This window comes from Stigmatopora argus, chromosome 16, assembly GCF_051989625.1.
Source record: "Stigmatopora argus isolate UIUO_Sarg chromosome 16, RoL_Sarg_1.0, whole genome shotgun sequence".
Classification (NCBI taxonomy): Eukaryota; Metazoa; Chordata; class Actinopteri; order Syngnathiformes; family Syngnathidae; genus Stigmatopora; species Stigmatopora argus.
In genome coordinates, this window is record NC_135402.1 from 2,505,001 (window position 1) to 2,524,026 (window position 19,026).

Below are 19,026 nucleotides of genomic sequence, written 5' to 3' on the forward strand. Positions count from 1 at the left end.
CATAGGCTGGCATGGGTCGATAGTGATTGAATCACATGATAAAGAAGATTAACTGCACTCCATGGGTCTTGTTATCAATCAGGTATGAAGTCTTCTACAGAAGTGTTACGCAAAAATCTCGTCGGGAGATCTTATTTAAACAATATTCCCAGTTAAAGCTAGGACTAAATATTTGGAGTTTTATTAACTCATCTTTAAGTAGCGGGGCTTAGAGGTAACCACTTCCCAATTGCCTTTGGCAAGTAAAAACTCCTCCCATTTGGGAAAGGAAATCGGGGGCGGGTTTTGTATGCAATACGATGAAATTCGACAATCCCTGAACGGCTCTCTTTCTTCCCCGATTCCTGATTCCGACATGTTTCCATATTCATTTAAAACGGGTACCAATTAAAATGACAAAATGCATGCTAGCCTACCGCTACCTCACGCGAGACCATCTCAACGTAATCCCCCCAAAAAAGTATATACAGTACAACAGAGTATCTTGGATGAACACCTCTGTTTGACAGCGTATTTGGGAAAAGCTTTGGGGGCGACCTTTGAACCCCAGCATTAACTGGAAGGAGAAGCCGGGTCAAAAGATCACCAGGGCAGTTGATTCATGGGACGGTGGCGGAACAAGGCGGTCTCTGTCCTCCACACACTGACCCCTCGATAAATAAACCTTCTTGGCCAGGGGCGATGAAACTATATGGACGAGAACATCAGAGGAAAACGTGCCATTTTCTGTCATCGTTGCAAGTCAACGTTGCTACCATCAACAAAATCTCCGTGGTCATTGACTCCAATTGAGTCGTCAACGGCACAACGATGTTCGCCGCCTTGAGTAGGAAAGGTCAACGCCTCTCTAAGGAAATGGCAGCTGAGTAAACAATCATGATCCATGAATAAAAACAATCATTGGCTTCATTGGTTGAGGAGTACACGAGCCAGGACAACTTGTGCAGATTGCAAGAAAAATCATAACAAACATCAGACCGATACACCAACAGTTTTGTAGTTGAGTAAAACAACTTCGACATCAGGAACAAAGATAAATAAACCAGTCAAACCAGCCTAAGAATACACAATATAAGTCGTACTGGAGTACAAGTCTCATTTATGGGAAGGCAACTAACCAATTGCAAAGATACGTTAAAGTAACAATAGTAAAATGGAGAAACAACGGACCGATACACCAACAGTTTTGTAGTGGAGTAAAACAACTTCGACATCAGGAACAAAGATAAATAAACCAGTCAAACCAGCCTAAAAATACACAATATAAGTCATACTGGAGTATAAGTCTCATTTATGGGAAGGCAACTAACCAATTGCAAAGATACGTGAAAATAACAATAGTAAAATGGAGAAACAACGGGCTGAATAGGATTTGAGTATTAGTCAAAGGGGGAAAAAAACAAAAACGGGAGTTATAGTCCAGAAAATGCGGTACACAGATTTCAGGCAAGACAAAAGATGGAGAGAAAGACGTGAGGCGTCTGTGGAGCTGGATACTTTGACAGATCATTAGTGACCCGAGTGTTTGACTAAGAAATTGCCCTGCAATTCAAAGAGTAATGAGGGAAGGAAACAGTCTGTCACATTAAGCAGCCCTCACAGAAATGACAACGGGACTTGCTAAAACATCATGGCGGCGTTCCGAGTCAAAGCACTTGGCGTAAAGCTTCCTCGTCATTTATCAGCGGCAGCTTAAAGTCAATTTGATTGGCCATGACTATGCCAAGCATATATATATATATATACATATCCTCCCGTTACCAATGGACCTGAGCCCTTGACTTTTTGGATTATAATCCCAATGGACCGTGATGTCTTTGTTCCACACACACACGGTCAAACATTGTGTTTTAGGTTATAAAAAAAACGTCAGCATTGACTTGAGTTATTTAACTTATTTTAAACTCTGACTTTCATAGTCATTCCTTATTGCTTCACGCCATCACTCATTGTATCCTAACCTCATTTGGAAGTCACGCCACCATTGGTGTACAACGCCATGAATCAATTAGCTCAATGTCAATGACTGTAATGGAGTTTTGGCACGATGGCCCTTTGGCGCCTGTGCCACTTTTACAACATCACATATTCCCATCGACTTATCTTTTACCCAAAAGGTCAACTCATCCAATTTGACCTGGCGAGTAATCAACTCCATTTTACAGCAAGACTTCACAAATGTATATTAACTTTAACCAGTCCCATGTGCATACCTAGCCAGTTGCTCTCCATATTAATGATTGCAATTCCCCTTATTAAGCGACACGTACAAATGCAACATATTTACTCACATAGGGCGCACTTAAAAGTCTAAAATTTTCTCCAAATTGGACAGGGTGCCCAATCAGTATGCACTAAATTCAAGATTCTGTAGATGTTGTTGCATGACGCTGACAGCTTGACATTGCTTGTTGACACGCTATATTCATTTAGTGAAAACATGGACCTGTGAAAAGTAGAATGCGTGTGCGCATATCATGCTTAAAGCATGACAATATTATCAATTTTACAAAAAAATGCACTTAAAAAATCCTGTACAAAAGTTGTTATACGGCGTACACAATTTGAAATCGTCAAAAAACACAAAATACTGGGAAAAAGTATATGTTGCCAGGTATGCATGTGCAAGAGGAAACATACCATATGGTTAAAGATAAGCTACAGTTAATAACTGGATATTTTGTGACCCGTTCTCTAACGACTGTGCATGTTTGCTGGACCCCTTACATTTATTACAAGAGCTAACATTAAAAAACACAAAGTCACATGTGTCCCAACTTTATAATCTTAAAGTTTCTTTGCACACCACCTCAGTCGTTTTGGGAAATAGAAGCCTTAACTTTCCTTCCCACCACCACGGCCTCAATTTCCTCCACCGAGTCACAACAAGATATTTCCATTAGCTACCGCGTTACCAACACTCCACTATATTCCACCATGCACCTCCACTAGCATCTCTCCTTGGAGAAACCAAGTGGGGGATGCAAACACTTCCCTCACCTCCGCTGCTCTGCACACGTCTTAAGATCACTCTATTCAACCTGAAATGCCCAAATCCGTCGATTGTCCTTTAGCGGGAGCACAGAGGTGGCGTCTCCGGAAGCTGGGACGTTTTTGACTCGCCGTTGAGAACATCTTCGGTGACATTATGATCAGCCACTATCCTGTGCTTCATCGCTCTGCCCCTGCTGCCAAGCCAGCTATAATGCCAAGCATGTCATATCACTTTATCGTCAAAATCGGGACAGACCGTCCGTCCGCCCTTCATGGCCGACTATCCCTGGTTTCGCCTCCTCTGAGACAGAGAGATGGTCAGAGTCCAGTGATCTGTAACTGCCATTGCCTGATGGATCTACATTGATAAAGACGGGAGCGATGGACCATATGGAGTAAGGCAACAGGTACAACCTGGATGGAAGCCATAGGCTAGCTAGCCCTTGAAGGACACAAAACTGCAGTACCCCTACTAACCCTTGCAGTCAGTCGTGAGTACAATGTATCTGAAGCTAGCTGGATAAATGGCATCTATGTAAACTTTATCAATGTCCAGATGGAGAAAAAAACACGATAGCTTCAATGAGGCTTGGGGGGAGTACCGCACTCTCGTGACCGGACGTTTCGTCGAAAGATGTTTGGTCCCCGGACGTTTGGTCGACCGGACGTTTGGTAGACCGGACGTTTGGTAGAACGGACGTTTGGTTGAACAGACGTTTGGTAGATCAGACGTTTGGTAGAACGGACGTTTGGTCGCCGGGTTCGCTCTCTGTCAAATTATGACAGAGTTTACTGTTGATATTTTGATATTAAACTCACTCTCTCTCATGATTATAATTTTGAGAGATGGTTTCAACAGTAACAACCCGGCGACCAAACGTCCGTTCGACCAAACGTCCGTTCGACCAAACGTCCGGTCGACCAAACGTCCGGTCGACCAAACGTCCGGTCGACCAAACGTCCGGTCGACCAAACGTCCGGTCGACCAAACGTCCGGTCGACCAAACGTCCGGTCGACCAAACGTCCGGTGGACCAAACGTCCGGTGGACCAAACGTCCGGTCGACCAAACGTCCGGTCGACCAAACGTCCGGTCAACCAAACGTCCGGTGGACCAAACGTCCGGGGACCAAACGTCTTTCAACGAAACGTCCGAGTACCCCGCGCTCTAGATCACAGCGGCCCGGGGATCAAATCTGGCCCAACCCATCATTTTTTTGCGGCCTGAGAAAGAAAATCGTGAGTGCCGACTTTGGGTTTTAGGATTAAATTCAAATGAATCTTAAAGATGGATATTATATTTCCAGATTTTATCTTGTACTCGCACTGATGTAAAGCATTCAATTCAATTCAATCAATCAACCTATCACTTCTTCAATGCGCTTTTTTCCTAGACTAATTCGTTCAATGTTTGTATGTGGTTAGAGGAGAACACCGCCTCACGACACTTAGTCAGCCCCACCGATATAAACGTGGCCCTCGGGTTCAAGTTTAAGCGGTCATCAAACACGCCATGTGACCGTCTTCATTCTATCAACAGTCAATGACAGTGAAATCCTCCAGACGTGCAACATTTCCCTCTAATTATCTAAAATAACGCAAGACCGTAACACACTTTGCCGTGATTAGCATATTCTCCCGTGTTAAGCAACATGGGGCTTAAACAATAGCAACTTGCTTATTCATTTTTAATTTATGGGAATAAAAAATGCTGTTTCTTTCCCCCCGTTTTCATACACGCAAAAAAAAAACTCTAACGGGCTCTTGTTCAACTCATCGAGTGGGAACGTGTTTCAAGAAATTGGCCTCATTTGCATCAATTGCCTCTGGGAGAAATATACTGTATGACATGTGAGCTAAATGCAAATGTGACGTATACGAAAAGTATCACGTACTTTTCCCAATTCATGATTTTCCATTTTCAGACCGATTCTCCGAAATATCGTGGCCGCTGAGAATTCCAGACGTGTTGACGTTTCAAACAGTATATATTAGGCAGATAAGATCTCTCTCTAACTGGATGATAGCGGAGGGATAAGAGACACTTTCCTGTCCGTCGTCCCTGGTGTCCATGGCAGTCTATTGGCCTCGACCTGCTCTGGAATTGAGCTGCAACAATGAGATAGCGTTTCACTGTGATGGTGCTGCGGGGGGATTATAGGCTCAGGTTGTTATCAAAGGATTAGTCGCTATGATTTCTAGTGACCCGACGTGGACGACTGCCATCGCTCTCTGCGAGAAGGGAGACCCCTTACCTCTGCCGATGCCCCCAAAGGTCAAGTCAAGGGTCAGTTGGCTGCCAAGACCCATGTTAAGGGAAAAAGAAAATCTGACTGGGATATAAGATTGACAAAGATTACGGTAATTCCATCACTCTACCTTGGATGGAATAGAGGAGGAAGCAGAACGTGATTGGTTAGATAACTGCGCTGGCATTTTTTTCTTAACTTGGAATTTAAAGACGGACGCGCTATTTAAAATGAGAATGCCAAGTTCGAATAATTTCACTGCACACGCCAAAAAAATGCAAGATGACAAAACGAGTATTGGCCCAAATATTACATGTACTTTTGTATGAATTTGTTATTTTAATTGAATTAAATGCCAATTTAAATGGTACGAAAATCATGGATAAGTAGCCAATATTTGAAAAGGGGACAAGAAAAGTTATTGTAAGCCTTGTAATTTGTTTTAAAAAAAAATCTGTATGCAAAAGCATTCATGTAAATAGCAATTAAAATCTACCATTTCTAAATATGATCGGAAAAATCTAAAAATAACCTAAAGGCAGTTCATTAAAACTGTATATTCAACTGTTGTGTCGATGACGCTATGGCGTAAGCTCCCAACAATGAAAAGAAATGAGATATAATAGTTGAACATGTTGCATCAAAACAGTGCTGATAATTGGGTCTCCAACCAACCTATAATCTCCAGCCAAGCATTCGCCGGCCCCCTTTGGCTTCTGACCTGGCAGGAAGTGACCAGGGAGCAATGACTCAGGCCAACCAATTAGAGAGCGCGGGCTGCGTGGAGCACTCCCAGGCTAACGAGGCCCCTCTCGGTGACCCTCATCACCTCGGTAGGACCCCGCAAAGGGAAATATGAGGAGATGGGAGCCGCAAAATTTGTGCAATCTTCCCCCCCCCCCCCTCCCAGCTTCCTTCCAACCCCCCAACCTCATTCCCGAACCTTGCCTTGTGGACCACAAGGTCGCCAAACACGTGCTGCCTACTTCGAACGGCCCACCGCATGGATGCTACCAATGCACTGACACTCCAATAAAAACAACACAACTTCTCCAAACTACTTCCTACAAAGGCACGAGATGGTTTCAAAAGAAAAGTGCATTGAAACCTATGCAAAAAAAAAAAATAAGATCATCAAGTTCATGATTTTCCCACCAAAAACACGCATATACATTTGAAAATGCGCGAGAAGGACGGTCCATAATGGAGGTTAATGAAAGCGAAAAAATGAAAACGAAAGGGGAGGGGGCAGTAATAAACTTGTACACCCAACAACCCCCCCGCCGCCCTGCTCATACACACACATTTACACACACATACATACACACACACACTTCTCTCCAGGCAGAATTGATTCTGTCAGTTGGACCCTCTAAACAGGGACCATATGTGAATTGGGCTCTGGCAATCATAGTGTATTGTGGAGCAGGCGGCTGAGTTCATCAGGAAAAAATTAGCCTGCCGCTCTGCAGGCCTCTTTCCTATTGGCCAGTCACGCGGCCCGCTCGGTTTGAGGGCACCCCAGACATTCCTGCGGATAATCTTTTCCATTCCTCCACTCAGCTTGATGAGGACGGACCAAATCAGAGTACAAGGCCTGCATTGTGAGCACTTTCAAGAAGCCCTGTTTTTATCGTCGCCTTTTTTTTTTAAGTTTTTTTTTTTGTACGTCATCCTTCTCTCTCGCTCACCTCATTCAACACAATTGCGAAAACCCCGATTCGTTAGCTCCGGGTTTCCCCCCCACCCCTCCTCCCAAATACAATCCCAAAACGTTTCGTTTTCTCAAGCGTCTCACGTCTCAGTAAATTTGTTTTCACGCAACTAAAACCGTGTAAAACCTCTGAAACCAGATCTTAGCCACATCAGCGTACGTTTGGATGTATCATCGCCGAAAGCGGCTCCCGGGGCGAGTTTTCCCAGAAACCTTGTGCTGGGTCACCGCCACATGGCTCTCGCGGCAGCTTGTCATTGTGGTTCAAATTGCGGGAGCGAAATGTTGAGATTGGAGGACAATCACTCAAGCTGAGATTTATAGAAACACTTTCCATACTTAGACGCACGATTATTACAGGGTCGATATAGTTTTGGACTCCACAGAAGATATCCACCTCCAGTTGCTGTACTTGCCATTAACCTCGGTCTCTTTACGCGTGCCCGGCCTTTTTCAATAAACAGTTCTACACACTGAAAATCATGCTTCCACAAAACCTTTTGAAAATATTGCGCCCGCAAAAGTTAGGAAAGCAATACTTTGGCCTGGCACAGTTAAAAGAAAAAACAGGCAACTCAGACGACACGGAATACAATAAAACGTTTTCATTCGTCTTACACCGATCATTGAGATAATTGTGTCAAATAAATAAAATACGTCAAAGCTACCTAATGTAAATTTACTACTGCAGCACAACTAAGCAGTCATGCTTTGTGTTTTTGATAATGACATACATACATACACACACACATACACACATATATATATATATATATATATATATATATATATATATATATATATATATATATATATATATATATATATATATATATATATATATATATATATATATATATATATATATATATATATATATATGACTTGCATACTTTTGATTTTTCGGATTAAATACAGGAATTAAGTATTTACTTACATACATAAGATTTTTTGGGGGTTAAAGAGACTTTTTTTAATGATTGAGGCCCTTGAAAAATTGATGTATTGAACAGTTCCATGCAAAGCAAACTAGGGAAAAAAACATTTAAAAAAAAATATATATATATATATATACATATATATTTATATACATATATATATATATATATACACATATACACATATACACATATATACATATATACACATATATACATATATACATATATATACATATATACATATACATATATATACACATATACATATATATGTGTATATATATATATATATGTGTGTGTATATATATATATATATATTTTTTTCCCAGTTTGCTTTGCATGGAACTGTTCGATACATCCATTTTTCAAGAGCCTCAATCATTGAAAAAAAATAAACATTTACTATTTACCCCCAAAAATTCTTATGTATGTACTTGTCAGTGAATACAAATTCCTGTATTTAATCCAAAAAATCAAAAGTACGCAAGTGGAAAAACAGGTTTATGTGGACAGAAAAGATGACCTGAGGACAAGCGACGATGAACAAGCATTAAAAAAAAAATTATAATTTACTCTTTAAACCCCCCCCCAAAAAAAATCTTACGTACATGTACTTGTCATACTTGTCAGTAAATACAAATTCCTGTATTTAATCCAAAAAATCAAGTATGCAAGTGGAAAAACAGGTTTATGTGGACAGAAAAGATAACCTAAGGACAGGCAACGATGAACAAGCATTAAAAAAACATAGTAATTTACTCTATAACCCCCCCAAAAAATGTTCTGTACATGTATGTACTTGTCAGTTAATGCAAATTCCTGTATTTCACCCCCCAAAAAAATCAAAAGTACACAATCAGAACAGGTTTCCGGGGACAGACGTACGTAATTACCTGAGGATAGGCGACGATGATGGAGGGAACACATGCCGCTGAAACAGGAACACACATCATTCGAGCGGCCTCGCTGCATCGGAGGAGCTAATGAGCACTGGGGCTTCAGGAACCCTGTAATCAAATCAGAAAAGAGACCACAAACAAGTGAGACAAATTAAGAAATGCTAAATAGCAACAAGAAAGCCTCACACTCAGTGTTTAATGCTTAGTTAGAGTTTGAATCAAGCCTGCTTTTCTCCGTCTCCGAGTGTGTAATATTTCTTTTACATGAAACGGAATGTACACTTATGAATCCGAACCGCAAACCTTTTCTTAGCACCAAGCTAAGCGACAATTGTCTCAATCATTTTGGAGTTAAGGATTAATATACGACATCGGGTGTTCGAATAAGGAAACACCCCACAGTAAAAATCGTATGTGAAATTTGAATCATTTAATTAAAAAGTCATGGTGGGCAGTCCATGCCAGCATTTTAGATGATTTCTTCCAGGCGTGGCGGCGGCACGAAACGCACTGTGCGATATTGGATTGGATTGGATAACTTTATTCATCCCGTAATTGGGAAATTTCATTGTGGCAGTAGCAAGAGGGTGATTAGACAGAACAACAAAGCAAAAGCACAAAGTACAATGCAAATCAAATTAAATGGGGTCATTAAGAATCACCAAATCAAATCATTAAGACAGAAAAGCAGCAAAAACACAAAACGAGCAAGAGTGGACGGTACACGGTCGATCGGTCGCCGGTCTTTTGGTCGCCGATCTTTTGGTCGCCGATCTTTTGGTCGCCGGTCTTTTGGTCGCCGATCTTTTGGTCGCCCGGAAGGTTATTGATAATTACCATTTAAATCGTTGCTGAAATACCCTAAATACAAACTGTGAATTACTATTTAGTCATACTTAATGCCATAGTAATTATTAGGCTAAAGAAAAGCTCCACATTTCCAGGACTTTTATTGTTTTTTGTTGGAGAACTTGTTTAGACCCTGACTGACGTCGCTTCTTAAAGGGACAACGCATGTACGTACAAACTCTTATACACACACACGTCGGCTCAGTGAAACTGCTCATGGCCATTGTTGGCTTTTATTGATGCGTAGACCGTCTTGTTTTACCTTGTTTTGTCGCCGGTCTTTAGCTCGTCGGTCTTTTGGTCGCCGGCTTTGGTCGCCGGTCTTTTGGTCACCCGTTGTCGCGGTCGGGGCGACCAAAAGACCGGCGACCAATCGACCGCACACGGGAACTAGTCCTTTTAACGTGGCGGCGGCGGCGCGCCTTCCGAATTCAACTCAGACCCATTTTGAGTGCGTGAAAGGCTCGTTCTTTGAGTATTAATGAACTAGGACAGGCCTTCGCGCAGTCTTGTGACGTAACAGGCTTCAAATGCAAACTGCGAGCGTAAACGCCACGAATTGGGACGTGGCTAGCATGTGCCCCGTGACTGACTGCCAACTAACACAACCACGCCTCTCGCCCCCAAAAAATCAGTCGCTGCTCGCTCCGGCTCACCGAGCATGAGCACACGTACAAAAAAGCGGGCCACGTGTGGCTAACAGCGGCCTTTGTCTCTAGATCGTGGTCATGCCAGCGCCATACGACGCCGGTTTGACCCAATCAACCTTTCACATTTGCAGCTGTCCAAGTGGCCTCTAACCTCATTGCCAGTGGCAAAACGGCTCAGCACTCCTGTCAACCGCAATCAGCTAAGAATGGGCTCTTGAGAAAAACACAATTGTTCAAATGCTGCCAGTCATAGATGAGATAAGGGAGGGACAGTCTTGAAAAATATTTTAGGCGTCTTGTTTTAGGTTCTCAACGCGGCACATTTTTACTCACATTGGGCGCACTTAAAAGTCGAAAATTTTCTTCTAAGTGGACGGGGTGTCCAATCAGTGTGCATTAAATTCAAGATTCTGTAGATGTCGCTGTATGACGCTGACAGCTTGACTGTCTGGGTACATTGCTTGCTGACACGCTATATTTATCTAGTGAAAAGGCGGACCTGCTTAAAGCATGACAATACTAGCAGTCCACGATGACGTTTTCGTCTGCTACCAGTGACCGAGACGATCCGGATTAAAGCCAGAATGGGTAAAACCAGATCGGTTTTACTAAAAACTTACTTTAACCTCATAGGACCTGGCGTCCACATGTGTGGACATCACATTTTTGGTTGTCAAAAGACTACAATGTCAAGTTTTGGACTACAGGGGCCTGGCTACATCATGTAAAAAAAAGATAATTATTTGTTTTTACACTCATTAGATCCCAATTAGCCTAAATATCAATGACAAAATAAAAATACATGCCTTGCAAGTCTTAGGAGGTTAAAAAAATAAAATAATCCATAAAATCATGACAAACCTTGCAATATCGACAAATTTTATTTTAGTTGTAACATATGATGACATAGAACACGTGTCAAAGTGGCGGCCTGGGGGCCAAATCTGGCCCCCAGGCCACATCATTTTGTGTGGCCCGGGAAAGTAAATCATGAGTGCTGACTTTCTGTTTTAGGATCAAATTAAAATGAAGAGTATAGATGTATATTAAATTACCTGATGTTCCCCCTTTTAAATCAATAATTGTCATTTTTTAATCCATTTTTTCTGTCTTTTTAGTTCAAAAATCATTTTGTAAAATCTAAAAATATATATAAAAAAGATAAAATAGACATTGTTTTAGATCTATAAAAAATGGAATATTCGGGGCTTTTAATCCAGTTCTTTTAATTCATTTATAAAGAAAAATCTAAATATTATATTTAAAATGGTCCGGCCCACGTGAAATCAAGTTGACGTTAAAGCGGCCCGCGAACCAACCCGAGTCTGACACCCTTGGCATACACAATTTGAAATGATCAAAAATTTTATAAAAAACGGGAAAAACGTACAAGTTGACAGATATGAGGATGAGTCAACCAATGTTGACAAACGGTTAGAGAAAAAACGGTGAAAAAAAACACGAGGGCACCATGCTCTCTATAGTTTCTAACTGCCCAATATGAACATCCTTTAATGACTTTTAATTTCAAAACGGAATGGACAAATTGAATCTAGTTCTCAATAGGACGCAGTTTTAGCGAGTTTATAGACGTCACTTCTAACAAAGACGGTTACAATGGTTCCCCGAGTCCGATTCAACGGTACCATGGCGCTCTCTAGGAATCAGCCAAGTTCCAGCCAAACAAAGAGCAACAAATTTCCGAATATTCCGCTTGCCAAGTGACGTGGTCATCCATTTCACAATCCAAAATGTGAACAATGACGGCGACGGGGACGCTTGGCAGTCAAGGTTTAATCGCTCCGTGTTTACCATCACGTGTCCATTGATGTCGGACTAAATGCAAAATGGATTCAAGGTTGCTTCTGTTTGTCGATAAGCGGGCAGGCTGACAAAATGACTGGCAGATTATTGGGAACAAAAGAGACAATGGGATGTTCATTTCACAACGCCGCTGTGCTCTTCTTGTTATTCGTTCAACATCGCTCCTATGATCGAGAATTTCCCGCATATGAAATGTCATTTCAGCCGTATTTTCGAGCAGCCTACGGCGCTAAAAGGTTTGACGTTGATGACGTCGGGGACCTTTTTATCAAATGAAATACAGATGAAAGTTGCTTGGAAAATGCCAAGGACGACGACAGGTAGCGTCAACTCAAGTGTCTCAACGTTTCAACGCAAAAGCTGACATTTATGAGCTGGAAAAGTTCAAGTGACGGACGATAAGTTAGTCAGGATGGTGCTGTGCCTACTTGCATCAACATCTAATGAAAAATAAAAACCTCAAAGACACCTAAAATAGTCCAGTAATGATCAATATAATACTAAATAACCCGAAAATAGTCATTAAAATATTGTGCAACTGACCACTGCAACGTTATGTTTTTCCACATGATTAAAGACACGTTTGATCTTTTTCTCGCCAATTTTAAGTACGCAAACATACATAGATCCCGTTCGCTTCAAAATACTGCACGATGGACAACGTCAACTCGATTTCACGTGGGCCGGACCATTTTAGATATTAGATATTTTAGATTTTTTTAAATAAATGGTTTAAAAGAACTGGATTAAAAGCCCTGAATATTCAGTTTTTTCATAGATCTAAAACAATGTTTATTTTAGTTTTTTTTAACATATTTTTAGATTTTACAAAATGATTTTTGAACTAAAAACACAGAAAAAATGGATTAAAAAATGACAATTATTGATTTAAAAGAGGGAAAATCAGGAAATTTAATAGACATCTATACTCTTCATTTTAATTTGATCCTAAAACAGAAAGTCAGCACTCATGATTTACTTTCCCGGACCACACAAAATGATGCGGCGGGCCAGATTTGGCCCCTGGGCCGCCACTTTAGCAGGTGAGCTAAGGCATGTGTATTATTTTAAATCAGTGAAAAATGGTCTCATAAAAAATTAAGAATTTCCACCCTCACAAATGCCGTAGGGGTGCTGGAGCCTATCCCACTTAACAACAGGATGAAATGGTTGGCGGCCAATCGCAAGTCAAAACGGAAACCAAAAAACAAACCAAAAAAACTGATTTTGCAGCGAAGTCATTTATTATTATCATTAGTTAAAGTGCCTTAAGATTTTACAAGACACCGTAAACCTCTTCTACGAATGAAATACACATTAATGAGTGTTTAATTTATTGCAGCCCAACTTTCGTGCCTGTGTCGTCAAGGGGATCAAGTCCAATGTCAAAGGTCACTAAGCCTTTTTCAAGTTTGTCCTTCCTTTTGTTTGTCGTGTACAACAGTCCCAGGAGACTCAACATGTCTCTCATGTACACCAAAAAGATATATTTTATGTTTGTGTCATTCTCGCAAGGTCACTGGGAAAAAAAAAAAAATCTTATTGTAAAAAAAAAAAGCTTTGTTTAAGCATGGTTTCTTTTGGGTCTCTAAATGGCAGCCAAAATAGAAAAACCTTTTTAAAAAATGATTTGTTTAGATGTATTATTTGTGCTGATTCTTGGAAGCCCTAAACACACGATTTAGGTATTTGATTTAGTTATCACGTAGGTTACATTGAAAACAGTACTTTGAATAATGTGTATTTAATATGTATTAAATGATACCGTTTTAAATAAAGTACTTAAGTAAATAGAATATCTGGGCACCTGTTTCAGTCCAAGATAGAAAACAGACATAATAAAGAAAAGTGGATGCCTAGTCCTTGGTTTGAAGACATAATTGTCAGTTTAAGACAAAACAGGACAAAGCACAAAAACAAAGGATAAATATTCATCTGAATTGTTCCAAATGTTCTACACTCAATTTGCCTTTTGCAGTTTAAACGTGCTATTAAAACTTTAAATTATTTCAATTTGGCAAATGACAAGGAGGAAAAAAAACCTATATATTTTTAAAAGATTCAAAGTATTAAATCAGTTGACATGCATACATACACAGCATTTATACAAGTTTATAAAAATTAATTAATTTCTATTATGATGTGAATTCCAAACTATTTTAAGAATGACCACAAACTCCTCAGTGGTTTGTGTTTGTTTGTTTTCGGACAGACTGGATCACAGGTGTCAAAGTGGCGGCCCGGGGGCCTAATCTGGCCCACCACATCATTTTGTGTGGCCCGGGAAAGTCAATCATGAGTGGCGACTTTCTGTTTGAGGATTAAATTAAAATGAAGAGTATAGATGTATATTAAATTTCCTGATTTTCCCCCTTTTAAATCAATAATTGTCATTTTTTAATCCATTTTTTCTGTGTTTTTAGTTCAAAAATCATTTTGTAAAATCTAAAAATATACTTTAAAAAAGCTAAAATAAAAATTGTTTTAGATCTATAAAAAATGAATATTCAGGGATTTAAATCCAGTTCTTTTAATCCATTTATTTAAAAAAATCGAAATATTATATCTAAAATGGTCCGGCCCACATGAAATCGAGTTGACGTTAAATCGGCCCGCGAACCAACCCGAGTCTGACACCCCTTGACTAGATTATAAAGTCTGTTGAATTTTTGAACACAAAAATTAAATTTGAATTAAAGAGTGTCCATTCAAAGTCTACTTGTCCATGACAAAACCTTTCTCCGGAGGCAAATAAAAGAACAAGGGCTTCCCTCCGGCCCAGCATGCTCAAGCAAACGACTCTAATCAAATTTGTGTGACCGGACTCCAACAAAAAAATAAAAGACCCAAAGGCACAAAATCTGTTTTAACCTCAGAATGGACACAGATGAACATGAAACCTGAAAATCAAGGACCACGCCTCCCTAACCCCTAAGTCTGGATTCATCGCCGACCCTTTGCTAACCGTGAAACATCATCGCTAGCGCCGAACTATCTCGTTAAGGCCTCAGTTAACGGCCGGTGGATATTTGTCCGATACCTTCTCGTAATCAGCCCGCCCTCCCGGAGAGTCCGACCTGGCCGACCAGTCATTTTTTGCTTGAGATCTGCATTGCAATTAGCTTCGGCCTTGGCTTCCCTTGATCGTGGCTGACGTTACGGAGGGATCAAAGACGACTACCTCCAGCCACTCGCGTTGAAATAACGCTCAAGTTGGCGGCGTGGACTGACATGCATGCCAAGTGAAAATGTAACGCAACGGCGTAGAGGTCCTCCGAGGGAAAACGCCAGGTTTGGAATTGTTTTGCGGCTTCAGTTGCGACTAAAGAGGCTAAATTGGCATCAGGCGGAGTCATCTTCGCATCTCTCCAAGAGAACATCTTCTGCCAGTCATTAACACCCAGCCCCCCACCGCCACTTTAGCACAGTACGTCTCAAAATAATACAGTGACAACGTAAACATCAACAAACACCCAAGGACAGACGGAGCGCAGGGAAGATGCGCCGCCACCCACACCCTTCATCATCGCCGAGAACAATACGTTCTATGCCTATGACCCAGATACGGCAATCAAGTTGAATGCTACACTAATTCCAGACTTAAATTATCCTTCGCCTATTCTGACAGTCTTAGTCATCAACTCCCGCAATGAAGCAATGAATGCGAAAACTCCGTTGGTTTCTACAGTAGGAAAATAACTTATTTTTTGAACGTAGATCTGATTGTTTTGACCTGATTCTAATGTGAAATTCTAGCAGATCTGCAAAAAAAGTAACGTGTCAGAGTACTGACACACATTACAAAATGGTGCAGAATTTAAAGCATCAAACACAAGAGCTCAGGGAGTTTTGAATCAACCTGCAGGACAATTTAAAAGAAAAAACAAAAATGGTGTCCTTGTGTTTTGGAAAAAGGCCAAACACTAAAGAAAGGCCGATCATTGTCGTCAAAAGATGCACTATTTTCTTTTTACTAAGCAAAAAAAAAACACTATGTGGACTATACTGATGAAACCCCAAGACCTTCAATTCCCCATTTCCAACAAAAACAACAAGCGTGTTCGTTCCATGATGGTGTTTTGAGCTTTTGTTGGGTTATTTTGTTTGCTTCCCAAACAACGACTGGATTTCCATCATCATGTCAGCCCAACTGGAGCCACATACATCACCGGAATACGTCATTACTTAAGTAGTAAACAAGAGTGACACAACAAACCGAGAAAAGGGCAAAACTGCTCTCCACTCAAGCCAAATTTCCCAAACTGGGACACCGCGGCCACGTATATGGAAGATTTCCCGAAAAGATATTCACAAAAATATTGCCATCCACAAACCGTATGCGGTCGATTGGTCGCCGGTCTTTTGGTCGCCTGGACCGCGACAACGGGCGACCAAAAACCGGCCACCAAAAGACCGACGACCAAAAGACCGGCGACAAAACAAGATAAAACAACACGGTGTACGCATCAATAAAAGCCAACAATGGCCATGAGCAGTTTCACTGAGCCGACGTATGAGTGTATAAGAGTTTGTATGTACATGCGTTGTCCCTTTAAGAAGCGACGTCAGTCAGGGTCTTAACAAGTTTTCCAACAAAAAACAATAAAAGTACGGGAAATTTGGAGCTTTTCTTTAGCCTAATAATTACTAGGGCATTAAGTATGACTAAATAGTCATTTGCAGTTTGTATTTAGGGAATTTGAGCAACGATTTAAATGGTAATTATCAATAACCTTCCAGGCGACCAAAAGACCGGCGACCAATCGACCGTGTACCACTGAACGGTAGTCTAAATGCACTCTTTCTGAAAGTAACTACACAGTCACCTATAGAGCCAGCTCTTGTTGATCTGTTGCAATTTTCACGCCAGTTACGTGCCGCGATGAACCCCATTTTACACCTTCGTAATCTGAAAAGTATCGGATGCAACATGTCATGAGCGTCGGAGTTGAAAAATATCGTGCGGGGACCCGGAAAATGTGGAAGTAAAATAATACGAGAAAGTGAAATGGTGAGAAAAGAATAAAAGAAGAAGAAATCTAGGTCAAATCATATGACTGGGATCGACTGCAGGCCTGGATTAAATATCCTACAGCATGTGGTCATTTACACAACAAATGGAGATTTCATTTTATGAATTATTTCGTTTCCACTGGGAATGAGCTTCCGCATAACGAGCGCGATGCTCGACTTTATTCTGGTGGGAAGCGAGGCTTTTCGGCAAGCACAAAAAAACAGAGAATTAAAGACTAGAGCGAGCCATTCCTCGGAGACCAGAAACAAAGCAAAAGCCTTAGATAGCATGAAAATGATCATAACACCAGTGAACACAGTTCCAGTGTGAGACAGCACCAACAACCCAAACATACGCTGCCCGTTATCCCGCATAAAGACAAAAAAAACAATAACAAATACAAAAAAAATACATAACTGTCCCGCTGCATAATCCAAAGAGCGCATTAGTGTCTATTATGATCTATTCATCCATATTTCAATAAACAGCAGCTTTCCAGATAGCAGGTTTTCTAAGAAAATGACCCGGATAGTTTAAAACAAGGGAGTCAGACTCGGGTTTTAACGTCAACTTGATTTCACGTGGGCCGGACCATTTTAGATATAATATTTAGATTTTTTTTAAATTTATAAATGGATTAAAAGAACTGGATTAAAAACCCTGAATATTGAGTTTTTTATAGATCTAAAACAATGTTTATTTTAGCCTTTTTTTATATATTTTTAGATTTTACAAAATAATTTTTGAACTAAAAACACAGAAAAAATGGTTTAAAAAATGACAATTATTGATTTAAAAGGAGGAAAATCAGGAAATGTAATATACATCTATACTCTTCATTTTAATTTGATCCTAAAACAGAAAGTCGGCACTCATGATTTACTTTCCCGGGCCACACAAAATGATGCGGCGGGCCAGATTTGGCCCCCGGGCCGCCACTTTGACACATGTGGTTTAAAATGTCAAGGTTGAAAAGTTATGATCTTTCCAAAGGACTAAAAGTATCCAAACTATGTTTTTTAATGTACAGAATTGAAGTGTTTTCCCAAAGCCGCCCAAAAATAAGAAAAATAATAAAATAAAAGGCTAACGTGTCAGCTAAAGTCAATTCACTGAGTGTGGACAGAAAAACACGTTTGTGTGTGAATGTGTGTGTGTATATGTGTGTGTGTGTGTCTACGGTTAAACACTGAAATCTTTCACTCACTAATGCTCAATAAGTGAACCCTAGGGGGAGATTCCCGCAGGATTTAAACTAATAAATATGAAGTAATACCACTGACTCACAAAAATCTCTTTGCACTGATAGGTAACGCTGTGTATTTAACAATTATATTTACCGCTTTAAATTTTAAATACAGCATAACAGGGAATATAAAGGGGGGTAATATCAAAATACAGACAGCAATAAATGCTACCAGAGTTAAAGTCAAGAGGTTAGGTTTGTTTTTTGGGGGGATTTTTTTTTTTTCGTATGTTGTAGACTTTTTCCCAATAAAATGGAAATGTCAGTGATGACATCAATGCACATTTACCTGCAAAAGCTGCAAGAAGCACTGAGCCATTACAGCATGGGGAAGCACTAAAAATATGAAAGATGCCTCCAGGGGTAAAAAGTCTTAATTCAAATAACAATTCCTGAGTAAGAGAGACAAACTGTCGGATCAGTTTAGAGCTCGGCAACGGAACAGCTCTCAAAATGGAAGGTCCAAAACAGCAAACCTCATTTGGATCAGAGAGATATCAAGCTGGACAAGTGAATAAGAAAGAGGGAGGTTTTGCATTGGTCAAGGAGCTACTTTGGACTTAAATAACAGATGTATATGTTAACGTAAATTGCCTGTTAGCTAGTATGGGCCTCTTTAAAAGACATCATTAGTCGTTGATTTTGCA

General features: G+C 40.4%; 1 protein-coding gene across 6 annotated transcripts in view; it reads right to left on the minus strand.

Moving 5' to 3' along the window:
* Positions 1 to 19,026, minus strand: part of rxraa (retinoid X receptor, alpha a) — a 112,216-nt gene that overhangs the window by 39,589 nt on the left and 53,601 nt on the right. For all 6 annotated transcript variants that reach the window (XM_077623155.1, XM_077623156.1, XM_077623158.1 and 3 more), the window contains one exon: positions 8,791 to 8,904. In XM_077623155.1, coding sequence (XP_077479281.1) covers positions 8,791 to 8,904 — 114 coding nt within the window. The remainder of the gene's footprint in view (positions 1 to 8,790; positions 8,905 to 19,026) is intronic.